At 43.6% G+C, this 17285-nt stretch overlaps 1 protein-coding gene across 1 annotated transcript in view; it reads left to right on the forward strand.

Moving 5' to 3' along the window:
- PDE11A (phosphodiesterase 11A) overlaps positions 1-14236 on the forward strand; it is a 412338-nt gene extending 398102 nt beyond the window's left edge. Inside the window, exon 20 of the mRNA XM_043894853.1 lies at positions 13756-14236. Coding sequence (XP_043750788.1) covers positions 13756-13914 — 159 coding nt within the window. The 3' untranslated portion in view covers positions 13915-14236. The remainder of the gene's footprint in view (positions 1-13755) is intronic.
- Positions 14237-17285: the final 3049 nt, after the last annotated feature.

The raw sequence follows: 17285 nt of genomic DNA on the forward strand, positions 1-17285 counted from the left end.
TGGTGGTCTTTTCTTATTTATTTGTAGGAGCTCACTGTATATTAAAGAAGTAGACTTTTATCTGTAGCAAAAGTGGCAATTTCCCCACCACCCCGCCCCCAGGTGGTCATTTATCTTTTCACTTTGTTTATGCTATACAGAAATACACTGATTTTATGTAGTCAAACTTGTCTCTTAAGACTTCTGGATTTTGTCATACAGATCATGACTTTCCCATTCCAAAATTAGAAATTCTTTAAATTCTCAGAACTTTTTTCAGTACTTTATGGTTTCATTTTTTATATTATATCTGTGGCTCATCTGGTTTTGTTTTATTGTGTTTGATATAAAGTTTCTAGATGGCTACCCAGTTTTCCCATCCATTTTTTACTAGTCTTTTTCCTTATGTTTTAAAAGGTCACCTTCATCATATACCAAATTCCCTTAAGCAATTCTAGTTTAACTCTTTCTATTCTGTCCTATTACTCTCTCTGCCTAGTCATGCTGTTTTAATTAATATTGCTTTAGAGAATATATATATATATGTGTATATATATATATAATATTTATTTATTTTTGGCTATGCTGGCTCTTCACTGCTGCGGGGCTCCTCTCTAGTTGTGTTGTGAGGGTTTCTTATTGCATTGACTTGCTGGGAAGCACGGGCTCTAGGGAATGAGGGCTTCAGAGCTGGGGGCTTGGTAGTTGCAGTTCCCGGGGTCTAGAGCACAGACTCAGTAGCTGTAGCTTATCAGCTTAGCTGTTCTCTGGCATGTGGGATCCTCCTGGACCAGGGATCGATCCCGTGTTTCTCACATTGGCAGATGGATTCTCCATCACTGAGTCACCGAGGAAGCCCCTAGAATATATTTTAATGATAAGCCTAGTTTCACCTTCCCTGTTACTCTTTCAGTAGTTTCTAAGTATTCTTGCTTATTTTTCCATATACGTTCTGTAATTTAGTTCAAAAACAAATCTAGTTTGTCTCTTTATTGGGATAAATGATCAATAGCTGAATGTTAAATGAATGCAAAACTTCCCAACATTGAAAAGATGAAAAACGGTGCCTATTAGGAAGTTTTTATTCAGAATATCCTGATATTCTCTTCTTTAAACTGAACTTCAAAATTTAATTTAAAAATATTCAGAGTATTGGTCCTGCTGTCCCCACACATTAAAAACTTTCCCCATATCTTGAAGTTCTGGGGAGAGTTAGCAATATAATAAAGAAGCCACAATAGCGTCTCTTCCCTCAGTTCTAAATGGTGACACTTTCTATGGACAAAATACCAGCTAATGATATATCCAGTGGAATGTGTAAAACATCCTTTGTCTTCTTAGTCTTTCTCCCCCAAATCTTTATTTATTATGCTGTAAAATTAAGAAAAAGTAGTTTCTCCTGCCATATGGAAAGAGACCACTAAAATAATAGAGGATTTTTGTCTCCAAGGATGTTCATCTAAAGACAAGCATCCCTCATGGGTACTTTGGTTCTGGTTCTCTATTGATCTAGGGCAGTGGGATGCACAGGCTTTGATGGTTCCCTCCCTGTCTCAGATCTGAGCCCAGGTTGGTGCTGACATGAGGACCACCTTTAAACTCACAAGAAATGCTCAGGCATCATAAGATTTGCCCGGCACTCACCAAGCAGTTCATTAGTACAAATATCAGGTAAAAAACAGAAGAGCAAGTGTTAATAGGGTATTATAGAATCCATTCTTGGAGGTACCTTGTTAGTTTACTCAGAACACCACTCACACTAAGAGCAAGGAACTCCACATTTTTACAACCCTCTCTGACTCAATGGACATAAATTTGAGCAAACTCCAGGAGATAATGGAAGACAGGGAAGCCTGGCGTGGTGCAGTCCATGGGGTCACAAAGAGCTGGACACCACTGAGCAACTGAACAACAATAGCTCTCTCCCACACAGCACCCTAGCCTTATGTCTGGAGAAGCTTGAGCCCAAGGCTTGTGAGAAGTATACAAAAAGTACATAAGAAACAAATGCTTGCAGCTCAACAAACTAAATTTTTTTTAATGCTTCTTTTTGCACATTGAAATTTGCAAAAACAATAGATGATATATATGTCTGTGGCATCTCAAGTGGCATAGTTTTACCAGGAAATATTTTGGTGAATGGAGAGGTAGATTGTTACCATGTGGCTGTGTTTTACTTACATGTTCCCACCACCTCTTTCAGGAGGCCCCATTCATCAAAGCCTATGGCTTCTGGGTCAGCAGCTTATTCCTTCCAAGTCCAGATGTTGCCTACACAATGAGCATGATTGATTAGCTACCAATGTGCTCTGAAAACCCGACCAACAGGGTAACCTAGGACAATCTCCTAGAGGGGCTCATTATAACAGAAGAAGCGGTTCTCCTTGCTGCCGTGCACGGGAGCCTCTTTAGGCTTGCCTGTGATTTACTACTTAAAACCCTCATTTTCTTTTCCCAGGGTAAGCTCGAGTAGACGAGTCACAGATGAAAGACTCACTGTCTACACCTAATGTTTGGGAAGTGGTGCTTTTTCATTCCTTGGTGAGGCCACCTCCCTCCTGTGACTTTGTCCCAAAACAGTGCTGAGGACACTAGAGCAGAAAAGTTGCTCCACGGTCCAGATGCTGCAGTCAAGTGTGAGACACAAGTTGTCACCAGCAGCCTAGTTGAGATCCCTCAGGGAAGACTCCATGGGCTCTGTCCTCAGACAGCCTGCATGACATTCCAGCTCTGCTGTACACTTAGCCATGTAAACTCTGACGCTTTTAAGTCAATTTTGCCCAATCTCAGGTTCCTTATCTGTCAAAACAGGGTCAACAGCACCCATCTCTGCATTGATGCAAGGTTTAACGAGCTCACATCTGGAGAGTCCCTAGGATGGCACCTGGATCACAGGACACATTCAGCACTCAGAAGTTATTAGTTCACTTTGGCAAAATGTGTTTTACTATCTGTCACTGAGAGCAAGTGGGTGGCCTCAGAACAGACCCAGCCCTGTTTCATTCAGTTGAGCACTGTTTATAAAAGTGTAACATGTTCCATTTGCCATAGGCCCCATCTCTCTCAGCTGTATCTCCCAGCCTGTTTCATTCATTAACTTTACTGGCCTGGCTTGGGTAGACATTTGAGTTTAAGATGCTTGCCCTATGTTGTGGAAATAACAATGCTATTAATCCAAGGAGACTAAATTCCTGCCTCATTAATTCCTAATGTTAATGTAATTTATAAATATCAAATCTCCACAAAGGAATCCCTTGAGCATATAAATAAAATAAAAGTGAAACAAGTATCCTCTGAGAGATTAAAAAGAAAATGGAAAGAGAAAGAAAAGAGAGAAATTGCAATAGAGTATTTTCTTTTTTACAGGCACTAATCTGCTTCAAACCTTGGAAAGAAAATGATCTCATTCTAAGTTATTAGTAGTACTGTGATTAGCTTTCAGGAGATTAGACATTGATGCTGCAAACATCAGTGTTATAACTGAGCTAGACTGTGCCCTTAGGATTCCAAGTATAGATCTGCCTCATTCTTACCCTGGATTCCAGTGAACTTGTTTGCCCTCCTCAAACCAAGTATTACCTCTGTGGCTTTATTGTCTTTACTTATGATTCCTATCTGGATAACTCTCTCACATTATTTAGATTTTAAGTTCTCAAATGTCACTAACAAAACAGAAAGCTCTGACAGTAATTTTTGGTACTTGCAAAAATCAGAGACAGACAATTTGCTATTGCTGAATAGATCCTACAGCTGTTACTGCTCTAAGGAATCTGCCGAGTTAAGATCACGTATAGAAAAAGAGTTTTCTCAGCTGGAAAGAGAAGCTCATCTGGTGTGATAAACGTGGAGTAATACTGAACTACCACTAAGGAGAAAGTAACAGCTAGTTGCTGTTTTTCCTGTCCCAGTTCATCTGATCATTAGGAACAATCCAGGCTAAATGAATGCCAAGTCACCCCAGACCTATGAGCACTCCTTCCTTGGAAGGCGAAATCCCATAGGTCTGCTGACTCGCCACTAGGGGAGCTGGCAGTCTCTGTTGGTGTCTTCTGAGTCCGCATAGCATGGGAGATTAAGACTCAGTAACCTTTAAAACCTTTTATTAAAGAGTCTATTTGGCAGACTCTAGTGGTTCAAGGGAAGGCAATGGCACCCCACTCCAGTACTCTTGCCTGGAAAATCCCATGGGCAGAGGAGCCTGGTAGGCTACAGTCCATGGGGTTGTGAAGAGTTGGACACAACTGAGTGACTTCACTTTCACTTTTCATTTTCATGCATTGGAGAAGGAAATGGCAGCCAACTCCAGTGTTCTTGCCTGGAGAATCCCAGGGACGGCGGAGCCTGGTGGGCTGCCGTCTATGGGGTCACACAGAGTCGGACACGACTGAAGAGACTTAGCAGCAGCAGCAGCAGTAGTTCAAGGAGAAGGGATATAAGTGCTAGCTGGTCCCTGACTCTAATGAACTTGGGTGGAGAAGGCTGACCCTTGAGTATTAGCAGCAACTTTTGAAAAATATTTATTTTTGGCCGGGCTGGGTCTTCATTGCTGTGTTGCAGAGAGTGGTGTCTACTCTCTCATTGCCATGTGCAGGCTTCTCATTGCCGTGGTTTCTCTTGTTGTGCAGCACGGACTCTAGGCACACGGGCTTCAGTAGTTGCCCCACGTGGACTCAGCAGTTGCAGCTCACCAACTCCAGAGCGCAGGCTCAGTAGTTGTGGCTCACGGGCTTAGTTGCCCTGCAGCATATGGATCTTCCCTGACCAGGGATCAAACCAGTGTCTCTTGCATTGCAAGGTGGATTCTTAACCACCTGGATCTCCAGGGAAGCCCAGCAGCAACTTCTTATGTTGGGAAATTGAGACTCCCTTATGACAGCCACCAGTTCAAAGTCTAGTAAGGGATTTCAATCTCAAGTAGTCCCTCCAGGTGACAGAGAACAATAAGGGACAACAGCCAAAGACCCAGTGTTTGGAGCTCAGGAACTCCCTCAAATAAGTTTGAGCAGAAATGGGAATTTGCTGGTTTAAGCAGCCTGAGAGTTTGGAGGTACAGCTGATTGGGTGGCATGTGGACAGATCCAGAGGATTCAAAGGCCATCATAAGGCAGATGCCCCCATTTCTCTGCCTCTAGGTAAGTATGTTTTGCCTTCATTCTCAGCGAAGCTTTCCTCACACATCCTGGCAGCAATGAGGTCACATGTTCATTCTAGCTATTATCACACCAAAAGAAAGAAGGAAAAGAAAAGTTCATTTCCAGTAGTTCCAGGGGAAACCTTGCAAGACCTTTGATTTCCTTAGCTTGGGTCACATCCGATCCACATCTCTACATCAATCACTGGTGTTGGTCAGGCCTGAATGATGTGCCTAGTCAGAGCACATGGAGTAAACTGTTACCTGAGGAAGGGTAAGGGGGCAATATCTAGCCTCTGCTGCCTACTACAGTTCACTTATAACCCACTGCCAAAAAAAACTTATCTCACGACTCCTCGATGCAAAGATCAATGTGTCCAAGTATTGAGATGGTTAGAACCTTTTGACACCTACACAGGTAGCCATAAAATAGAGACCTACATCCTAACATCAATTCTCTCAAACAGGAATTGCATGTGTCACTAGTAACAGAGATCTGAAATCACAGTTCAGTTCAGTTTAATCACCCAGTCGTGTCTGACTCTTTGCGACCTGACGGACTGCAGTACGCCAGGCTTCCCTGTCTATCACCAACTCCCAGAGCTTACTCAAACTCATGTCCATTGAGTCAGTGATGCCATCCAACCATCTCATCCTCTGTCGTCCCCTTCTCCTCCTGCTTTCAATCTTCCCCACCATCAGGGTTTTTTCCCATAAGTCAGTTCTTCGCATCAGGTGGCCAAAGTATTGGAGTTTCAGCTTCAACATCAGTCCTTCCAATTAATATTCAGGACTGATCTCCTTTAGGATGGACTGGTTGGATCTCCTTGAAGTCCAAGGGACTGTTAAGAGCCTTCTCCAATACCACAGTTCAAAATCATCAATTCTTCAGCATTCAGCTTTCTTTATAGTTCAACTCTCACATCCATACATGACAACTGGAAAAACCATAGCTTTGACTAGACAGACCTTTGTTGGCAAAGTAATGTCTCTGTTTTTCAATATACTGTCTAAGTTGGTCATAGCTTTTCTTCCAAGGAGCAAGCGTCTTTTAATTTCATGGCTGCAGTCACCATCTGAAATCACAATAGCTTCAACAAAATAGAAATTTACTTTTCTCTCTGATAATAATAATCCAAATAAGTCAATTCTAGGTTTCTATGTTATGGCATTTCCATAACAGTCAGAGACCCAGGCCCTGTTGATCTTCCCTCAGGACGTGGCCGCCATACTCAAGATTGCCTCATGGTCACAAGATGGTCACTGTAGCTCTAACCATCATGTTAATTTTCTGGCAGCAAGGAGGAGAGAGGGGCAAGGACAAAAGGATGCACCTCCGAAATGAATATACTCTCATTTAAGAGTCTTCTCAGAAGCTTTTTTCCTAAATTCTTCTTGCTCCTCCCTGGCCATTCCTAAGCTTTGTTGTTGTTACTTTTTAGCCGCTAAGTCATGTCTGACTCTTTTATGACCCCGTGGACTGTAGCTGCCATGCTCCTCTGTCCATGGGATTTTCCAAGCAGGACTAAGGGAATGAGTTGCCTTTTCCTTCTTCAGGGAAGCTACCTGACCCAGGGATCAAACTCAAGTCTCCTACCTTGGCAGCAGATCCTTTACCACTGACCAACCAGGGAAGCCCCTAAGCTTAAGGGAGGCTAAAATGCTTCCTGGAAAGGCAACTAGCAGTCTCTGATAGAGATACCACAGCCCTGGTGGAGTAAATGACTCCCTCCCCAAATGGGAAGAAGTCATAAGCCTTTTAAACACCATTGTGCTCTAGCCTGGGGAAAACCCAGTAGCATATGGTGCCCGGAGCAGGTACATGTGTGACATTTATAAACGATTATTATTAATTTTCCAGCCTGAGCCAATTTCACACTAAAGGTTTGTTTTAAAGGTAGTCTATTTAACGCGAATGTCTAAAAACATTTATCCAAGAAAGTCTTGGTTCAGTTCTGTGTTCACCATTATTGTTTGATTATTTGTTTTTTGAAGCAAGTTTTAAAATCTGCTGGAAGCCTCCTGTGGTAGTTAATACATTATCTTAAGCAATTTAATGCAAATTAATTTTTACACAACCTTGAGTTTCAGAGGCCACTGAACTGGGGAGGGAAGGAGTGAGGTTTAGGAGGAATCTGTTTGCTGCCTCCCATCTGGACCGCACAGCCAGCTCCATCTGCTCTCACATGTAGTAACCAACACTTCGGCTACTCCCTTGCCAAACACACCATGTGGAAGTTAGCTTATTCTTTTACCCAGAAAAATGGTAAAATGCACAAAAAGGTGTGCATTTCATGTTTTCTAGAAGACCCAATGGGATTATTTTAGTGTTTCAATATTCAGTTTTGTACTACAATGCTAATTTTCCATTCAGCTTTATGGTTCTTTTTTTGTGTTTGTTTTATTTCTGGATTTCATTACCTTTTAATGCCACAATTCTCCTTTTCTAGTAGGGTCTTGCAACACATTCATATCATATAGGAGCCACCGAAAGGTTCAGGGTAGAGAGCAGCAGGCTCAGATGTGTGGTTTGATTGACCAGGATAGATGCAAGGAGAGCTCATTGGACAGGACTCAAGGAAGCAGGGAGCCCAGGCAGGAGCTGAGCAGATTAAGGCAGTGGAGAAGGTGAGGGTAGCCTGAGCTTGGGTGATTGAAATGGCACTAGACTGACACACGGGGGCACTTTGGGAGTAGGATTGAGAGGACTTGGTGATAGTCTGGATGTGGGGGAAGACAAAGATGTCATGAATGATCTGTAGATTGCTGGGCTGGGCAGTTGGGTGGAGACGGTAATACTTAATTCCCTGAGGGAGTAACCCTGACAGCAGGGTTCACAGGAAGGCAATGAGCTGAGTTCAGGACAATCAGGTCACGATCTGGCCTTTACAACACGATGGAGGAGTAGAAGGCTGACAAGCCAAATGGGATTCTTAGCAACTACATCATTGCAACATGGCATGTAAAATTCAGGAATATGGCAGATGCAGTCGGAACTAATCCTTACCTTTGAGCATCAGGAAAGATTAGCAGTTCAAAAGTCCACTAATTTAAAAGTTGGGATTTGCTGCACAATGGGCCACTTCTCTCTGAAGTCACAAACCTTCAGTCGAAGCCTTCTTGTTTCTTGGAGATGCTCTTTACACATGTGACTGGCCAGTCTTGAGAATTCTAAAGAATTTCAGGACCTGCCACCACTTGCATGCATTCTTGCTTCTACTGTGGAAGGTTTGAGCAGAGATGACACCAGCTGGTCATGCCACCAATGACTTTCCATTTCAAAATGCCAACCCCCAAGTGGGCTTTGACATTTTTGTTGAGGAAGTTAAATGATCATGGTTGCAAGTAATCACATCTTCATTACAAGGATAATGCCTCAAACAAGACATTTAAGAGGGGCTCCAAGTCTATTTTTAAATTTTACCCCCCAAAATCGATATTTTAAAAATATTTTAATTTCTCTTTTCTCTACCATGCCATCATATCTGTTAGTTTCTGATTATTTCTCTTGAGTAGGGTGGGGATGGAGGAAATCAGAAAATACAGTTCTTATTGCCAACACCCTGGGAATATATGAGTCAACACTAGGAAGTAAAAACTATCTTCTCTCTTTGGCCTTTAAAAAAAATAAATAGCCAGCTCAGATAATTGCCTCAAAGTTTGTTTTAAAGGTATTAATGATGTAGTTGGACATTTTCAGGTTCAAGGGAAGTCTGCCTTTAATTTGGTGGGGTTCCTCTCTGCCCCTTCTCAGCAAGAATGTAGGAGTAGGGACTCCTAAGAACAGAGCTCTGTGTTGGCTTCCTCCCCTGTAGCACATCTGCCTCCATCTATCCAGCAGTCGAGTTCCGAGAAGGGACTGTGGCCGGCTGAGAAGCACACGCCGGCCAGATGGTGGCAGATGTGGATCTTGGTGGCGGAGGGAAAGCAAGGCCCAGATATGCCTCCCAGCAGCTTAGAGAGCTGCTACAAACACGGTCTCAGGAATTATGGTAGTGAGACAGAATACTGTATTCATTTCCCAAGGGGGTCATTCTGGGGTTGTTTTTACAGCAGGATTTTGTAGCAGGTCAGAACGTCCTGACCTTACTCATCCTGACCTCCCCTGTCTTCCTGCCACTGCTTTGTGGGCAGAGAGGAGGAGGGCTGCTGTTCCCGGAGCTAGAGATCCAGAGATAGAGGCCTTGTTTCCACTCTCCCTTGGAGCTCATGGGCTGAGACCCAAGACAGAGTTGTTTAAAACCAATGATAGCGACTTCCACCGCCGGACCATGGTGATAGGGGGGATAAAACACCAAAAACCCAAAAACACACAGAAAAATACATCAAACAAGTTTTCAGACAGTGGACAACAGCCACACAATACAGATTTGTGAGAAAGGGGAACAAATGAAATGGGCCCGCCAGCTGTCCCAGCTCACTCCCTGGGGGGAGTGACCCGGCCGCAGCAGGGGGAGGAGCACCCAGACAGAGTCAGGGGTCTCAGTGGGATAAGGAGGCAGAACCAGGAGTCGAGGGAGGCCAAGGAGGTGAGTGTTCCGGGAAGGGTGGCTGAGAAGAGACGCTGCGTGAGACAGCTCCGGGGATCTGCAGTGGCCCGGGCCTTCAGTGCCGTTCGCTCCCTGCACGTGAGGAAACTACTGAGGCTGGAAAGAACTAGCAAAAAGCAGCAAGCAGAGGAATCCTCAGAGTTCACACGGGCGAGGAAGTAGTCCATGCTTCCACCACCCAGAATTTTAGAGAAAAACCTTGAAATATATGACGTTCTGGGCACAGTTCTCAGAAGATTACTGTCTTAGTAGTGGGGCCAAATTAGCCCTAAAGTTTGCTCCAGACCCACCAAGGGAAGCTTAAAGACAAGCCTCAAAAGATCATGTTATTTCTAAGTAACCCAATGCTTTCCCCAATAAAACTGAGGAATGTTTAAAGTAATGGAAAAAAAAAAATCCATCACATATCCCCTGAAGAGCAGAATGGCTACCCAATTCCAGTGTTCTTGCCTGGAGAATTCCATGGACAGAGGAGCCTGGCGGACTGCAGTCCATGGGGTCACAAAGAGTTAGACATGACTAAGCAACTTTCACCTTTTTTCATATATGTACATAATATACATACTTATACTGACATAGGCATAAAATGTTTCTAGAAGGATACCCAAGAAACTGGTAACATCAGTTGCCTCTGGCGATGGAAATTAAATCTCTGGGGCAGGGGGTGAAGGGAGATGTTTAACCCTGTACATATTGGACCCTTTGTATTCACTAGACTACACGTCTAGTGAATGTATGACTTATTCATAAAATATGGAATAAAACATATGCACTGGTCACAAGTGAGCTCACAAGTGGAGCCTGACTGGAATCAGGAAGGACGTGAGGCCCCTCAGCCACCTGGATGGCCAGATGCCTCGGGCTGTGTCCCCAGGGTATACAGGGTCGTGTCAGCGACGGGCCACCGACAGGGTTGGGGAGCTGAAGTGGGCTTGGGAGCCCCCAGGATATCTATCTGTAGCCCAAGTGGGGTTTTGAGGTCAGTAAATCCCTTACCTACACTTGGAGGTGCATAGGAGTCACTGGTTTACTGTTCAGTTCAGTTCAGTTCAGTCGCTCAGTCATGTCCGACTCTTTGCGACTCGATGAACCACAGCATGCCAGGCCTCCCTGTCCATCACCAACTCCCGGAGTCCACCCAAACCCATGTCCATTGAGTCGGTGATGCCATCCAACCATCTCATCCTCTGTCGTCCCCTTCTCCACCTGCCTTCAATCTTTCCCAGCATCCCAATGAGTCAGCTCTTCGCATCAGATGGCCAAAGTACTGGAGTTTCAGCTTCACCATCAGTTCTTCCAATGAACACCCAGGACTGATCTCCTTTAGGATGGACTGGTTGGATCTCCTTGCTCAGCAGATTTGGGTTTAAAGGGAGAGTGCCCCGAGGACTAGAACTGTTAGGTTGCTTACAGGGATATATATTTCAGCTCAGTAGAAAGAACGACGTTCTAAAATCAGGATGAAGAGGAAACTGGACACACCCACCCAGGGAGGTCATGAGTTTACTACCTCTGGACATGTCTAAACACTGACAGGCCACACCGAGGGATGTCACCGAAGGGACTCAGCATCCCACGGTGGATTACAACATTCACATAACGTTTAGTATCCCTCTGCGTGTACATGCAGAGTGAGCAGAAGGCTGACATGTCCCTTTTCTCTTTTGCTAAGAGAAGAGTTAGTCAAACAAGACAGATCCCAGCAGCATTTGCACAGAATTTATCAGGTATCACCCACTGATGAGAAGTTTGTAGGAATACCTGTATCTTTCTAAATACTGGGAGCAATTCTCTTGCTGACGGTACATTGCACGTAATCACCATAAACCTCGGAATTTAAATTTGTGGATCATGCCTTGCCTTCCTAATATTCTAATAGTTCCATATTCTCCCAGCTAACTGCATTTATGTGTAACAAATTTATAGTGCAAGAATTATTCTTTAAGATGAAGTTCTTGCTCCCTTTGCCTAGAGCCAGCACCCGACTAGAAGAAAATGATATTCCAGTATGGCAATTCTGTATTTAAGGAGAGCATGAAATAAAGAGAAAAAGGAATACTGAGAAATATGTACCACCCCCTCAAAAAATTTTATATTCAACACAAAGAAAGCAAGACAGAGAACAAAGACCTAGATAAAAGAAAGCAATCTGTTTGGGGCTAAGCCAAATAAATTTAAATAGTTTTAGAAATAAATTGGTGGAGTAATTCGAATCATGGGCAGGTGCTATGAATGTAATTTAGTAAATGCTCGGGAACCTGCCAAGGAAGAGAAAAATGTGTTGCTTTTGAGATCATTTCCCAGCAGCTTCATAAAAGAAAACTGATTACAGGAATTTAATAAGTAAAACAGAGCCAGAACTATAGTAATCAAATGAGTTTTTAATTACATTTCATGAAGAAAAAAATTCCAATTTGTGCTCCTGGGATTAAAAAAAAAAGTTTAGAGAAATGCTTTTGTAGCAGGAAAATAACATAAACACTAATTTCCATAGGAATTATAGTGGTCGGTTTAATTAAAAGGCTTGATCAGAGCAAAGAGGAGGCAGTGCCAAACTATACTGAAAACCATGGCACGCGTCGCCCCCTCTCACACTATTGTCGAAATAAAAACTCTGCACTGAGCAGAAAACAGGCACCTGCATTTTGCTCGTGATGTAAAGGGGATTTTGATTACTGCCTGAATTATTACGCTGCTGTGATTTATTATCATATGGAATAACGAATACATCCAATTTCAAATTAGACGTCATTGCTTGGTGTGATAAATATCATGCTAATATGCTCTGTTTGGGGGATGTGAATGTGAAGGGGCACCACCTAGGCCAGGGTGGAGTGCTCTCTGGTCAGCAGGCTCCCTGATTATTTCTGGACTTCCAGCCCCCACTTAACCTACATCTAGTTGCATCACACTTGTATCTCTGAAACTCCCCAGAGCGGAATGTTACTTAGGCAATGCTTCAGGCCTTCCTAACACACTGCAGTCATGATCAGGGTATTCCACCCTCAACAGAAACAACTCTTCTTCCTGTTGGCGGACTTCGCTCTGGAGCACCTGCCAACCGCCTGTCAGGCTTGAAGGCTTTTCAGGAGGTGTCCTACAATGGCGGTGGTTTAGTCACCTGGTCACATTTTGTCTCCCTTGTGATGAATGGGACGCACCTGCAGGGCGTCTCCATGGGACTAGGGCTATAATCTGTGGCCACAGAACGCTGACCAAGGCATTTCCAGGGGCTAAGCCCTCACAGATCCATGATCCTTGTTTTATTCATTGCTTTGTCCCAGTAGAGCAGTGATCCAAGATTTGTGAGGCTGGAAGTTTGTACTGTTTGGGAATAGGGGACCATTTTTTTTTTTTAATGATACAAAATTAAGTGCAAAACAGATATATAGAAGGGTCTCCTGCAAGTGAGCAGGCTGGATCCTGACCTTTCTTAGCCTTGGGGGTCGGTCAGCCTCTGGCCACACCCTACATTTTCTCTCCCTCATTTCTTCCCCACCCCTCCATCTGTCCCTCTCTTCCACACCCCTTTTTCTTTTCTCTCGTGTCTATTTCCATGCATGTTCTCATGGTGATCTGTACATTAAGCACAATTCCCTGATCCTGCGCTTTAAAAAATGAGCTCCTCTCATTTCAGGACTTTACCTGGCCTTTCTCATTCAGGTGAATCCACCCAGAATCATCTATGGTGGAGCAAATGGTAGGTTTATTTTTGTAAAAATTTCAGTTCCTGGTCTATTGAGATCCAGAGCCCTCCTTAGCAGGCAAAGATACACATATTAGTAGACATGTGTGAGCTGAATATTTTGTTTCCTATTGATGTGAATTTAAAACAGGATCATAATCACATCGGCTGGCGCCCCCTAGAGCAGTACACAGATATCTGTCTTATTTTTTCGTTTTCTCTATAAGTTCTATTAATACAACACAGTGATGTTAAGTGCATATTTGCTTCTTGTAAATAGGTCATGTTTACCAAAATAATCATCATTTTCATTGCTTACAGCCCATTTCCATTCTCCTCACAAGTGAAAGCTAGAAAATCAAGGCCATGATTGGTTCATCTCTCCCCCACCCGCTTTTGTTTTCTTGTAGGCACTGGTGAAGGTCAATGTGAAACTGAAGCCGATGTTGGATTCCGTGGCCACCAACAGAAGTAAGTGGGAAGAGCTGCACCAGAAAAGGCTGCCCGTCTCCTCGACTGCCTCCGCCCGCTCTGCCAAGGTCACAGAGACCAGGGATGACAGAAACTAACCCTCCAGGCCAGCCGCTGCTGCAAAATGACTGCGCCCCCAAGAGTCGGCTTCCGTCCCGCACACCATTCTTTGGTTCCTTTAGGCTCAAACAGACATACAACCTCAGGGATGTGCTGAGAAGCATGCCTGGATGTTCACCCTGCAGCGTGGTGTCAGCACAAAGGACAGAGGAGGAAGGTGGGGGCAGCAGGCAGACTCCAGGACCCTCACCTTTCCCCGATGAGCATGGAGATTCCGGGCTGAGAAGCTTCTGGGCAGAGGGCAGCCGTGGGGCCAGGACTGAGGATGGCTGGCCCTGCTCCCTCGGAGCTAAGGGGACACTGAACAGTGAAGGCGTCATTAGCGCTGCTTCATTTTGTATATGGCTATTCTGTTTGTTACAAGCCAAACAATGCCTGCCTCTGCTTCCTCTCCCAAGCTCCCTTTTGTGCCAGACTGTCCCTAGAATCCCAATTTGTATTCTGTGGAGATATCTTATTTTTAATCCTAAAGCTTCTTAATGATAGATCAGAGCCTTCAGAATTGCCTACCTAAAAGAGACACCTATATTATCCTTACAAAAACCAGCCACTCCCAGTTTTCCCTAAAAAGGTCCATAGTAGGAAGACAGCAAATGTGTTTGTCTGATTGGTGTTTACACATGATTCGTAACACTGCATTGGGATTGTGGTCCCCTTTTTTAGTTTTTAGATTCAACCTTCAATGTAGATCAAGTCTTCTCCTAGCAGGAATGGATTGGTAGACTTTTATTAAAGTCTGGATGAAAGAAAATCTATAGGTGGCTTTACCATGAGTGACACAAGAACATTCAGAACTATTTCCAACAGTGAGACATTTCACAGGACACAGCAGAGCCATGGAGAATGATCACTGACAACCTTTATATATATTAGAGTTCTCCTAGTGATGAGTTTCAGTATAAAGTCTAAGGTTACTGCCAGTGCCAACTGAAAGCCAAATGGAGAGTGCCCCAATTTTGGATTTTTCCTTAAGTGTAAAATATAATGCTTGAAAGATTAAGAAATAACAGTCTGGGCAGTGAACAAATATCCTACAGAAATCCAGATTTATAAAAGGTAAGAATGTGTGCATGCTAAGTTGCTTCAGTCATGACCGACTCTTTGCAACCTTATGGACTATAGCCCACCAGGCTCCTCTGTCCATGGGATTCTCCAGGTAAAAATAGTGGAGTGGTTGCCATGCCCTCCTCCAGGGGATTTTCCCAACCCAGGGATCGAACTCGGGTCTCTTATGTCTCCTGCACTGGCAGGAGGGTTATTTACTACTTGCACCACTTGGGAAGCCCATAGAGAAGAATAAGCTGTGTTAAACAGATGCAGAGATTAGAAAGCCGAGAGACTGAGGACATGGTATGCCCTATCCAAAGTCCCCACTGTGGGACTTTCCTGGTGATCTAGTAGTTAAGAATCTTCCATCACAAAGGAACTAAGAGTCTGCATGCCGTGAGGTGCAACCAAAAAAAAAAAGAGAGAGAGAAACAAAACAATGCTGGGCTAGAAGCTAGACTTGTACCCTAGCTCTGGCACTATTCACTGGATGGCTTTAGACAAATCACTTAACTTCTTCCTTTTTCCTCATTTGTCAAATGAGATTACACTAAGAAATTATTTTCAAACATAACTTAACCTTAGAACTCTTCATTCAAGTAAATCTTACAAAGTATCCCCAAGACATAAAACATCTAAAAGTCCAAGTCCTCTGTTTGAAGCTGGGTTGGGGGAGCCCTATGAAGCCTCATCTCTTTGATTACATACCTAGCAGCCCATAAAGGGCCTCTGAGGAATTTGAAAATCTCTGGACCAGATAAACCTTGCAGTCCATTCCAGTTCCAAAAAAATCTAAATTTAAAACCACTTCTATTCTTATTGTTGATGGTCAGTGTCAGTTATTAACTTTACTCAGAGAAAGAGGGGCCAAGTTCCACCAAGGACATTGTTTTCCTGGTACATAGTAGACATTGGGGAAATGTTTAAAGAATGGGTAAATTAAGGAACCAAAACAGAAGTAAGGGAAGAGCAAGGTAACCATGAGGAAGAAGAAAGATTCTACATGACCAGAAATGGAGGAAAAGAAAATTATAAACCAGGCAAATGGGGGAAGAGGAGGAGGAGGAGGAGGGGAACCAAAAGAAAATGACTAACAAGAATATATAGGGCCCAATGCAGGTGGTAAGAGATGGCCAAAGGGAAGGTGAACATTAATCCAAACATGGAAAAAATGGGACTTGTTATAAAAAAAAAAATGAAGGTACGTCTTGTCATCAATTGCTTAGAGAAGAGAGATACTTGAGTAGGGAGGGGATTGACAAAAGAGAGAAGGAAGGAGTGGGAACCCTAAAAAATAATGTTCCCAGCTACCCTCTACCACTGTCTCTGTGGGGAAGACTGGAGAAACTCGAGGAGAAAATAAGTGCAGGAAAAATTGCCTCTGCAGAGCAGGTAAGAGGAGGTTGTTCAGATTTATGGATTTTATTAAGCCAGTTTTCTGAATCACTCAGCTGTAAAGGAAAATAGCTTCTGCTGGGCTGTCTCCCTCCTTCAGGTGAGGAAGAAAGGGCGGGTGGAAGCAGGGACAGAGCCTGGTTGTGTGTCTGCAGCTAGAAGCACTGCAGGTGTTTCTAGCTGTTGTCACATCATGTTTGTATCACAAGTGGGAATTGAAAATCAGTCCATGTGAGGCAGAGATGAACCCACATCTGTCATCCTCCCCAACGATAAATAAATAAATAGCCCAGAAAGATGGATGCCAGTGTATCTAGAGCAAAATTTTAAAGCATGTGCTTTATGATAAAACTAGACCCAGGGTCCGATGGAGACTGCAGGCAGCTACATGCATTGTGGCTACCCTGAATGTTGATGCTGCATATTGCTGAGGGGAATGTAATTTATAGCAGAAACCCTCCGGCTCCCACTAAGGTTGAGTTTTCCTCTCATTTTCTTGCCTTTTTATTGGCTTCACTGCATGGTTGCCAATAGCAACATCCACTGGTAGCAAGGGGAGTTCAACACCATTGCAATCTGCCATACAGTGGAGCCCTGACAATGTCAACCATCAATCAAGTGGCTGTTTGTAATTGCCTCCATCTATTTCTCCTGTCTCAAGGTATCTTTCCTATTGTGGGTCAAAATTCAGAAACTGCTGACTAATGCCCAGGTCTGTTCCTCCATGACCATGAAACAGTAGAAAAGGAGGGTAGCAGGCTCCCTGGAGCCAACAACCCAGAAGATTAGAGGTTGAACTTGGGAGTTTGGGGTATTTTAAATCCCTTTTCTAAGTAATGTATAACTTTAGAAGAATTTGAGGTATGTGTGGTTACCCATATAATCTGCTTTCCCAAAACAGAAAAAG

This window comes from Cervus elaphus, chromosome 33 (genome assembly GCF_910594005.1).
Source record: "Cervus elaphus chromosome 33, mCerEla1.1, whole genome shotgun sequence".
In the NCBI taxonomy this organism is placed as follows: Eukaryota; Metazoa; Chordata; class Mammalia; order Artiodactyla; family Cervidae; genus Cervus; species Cervus elaphus.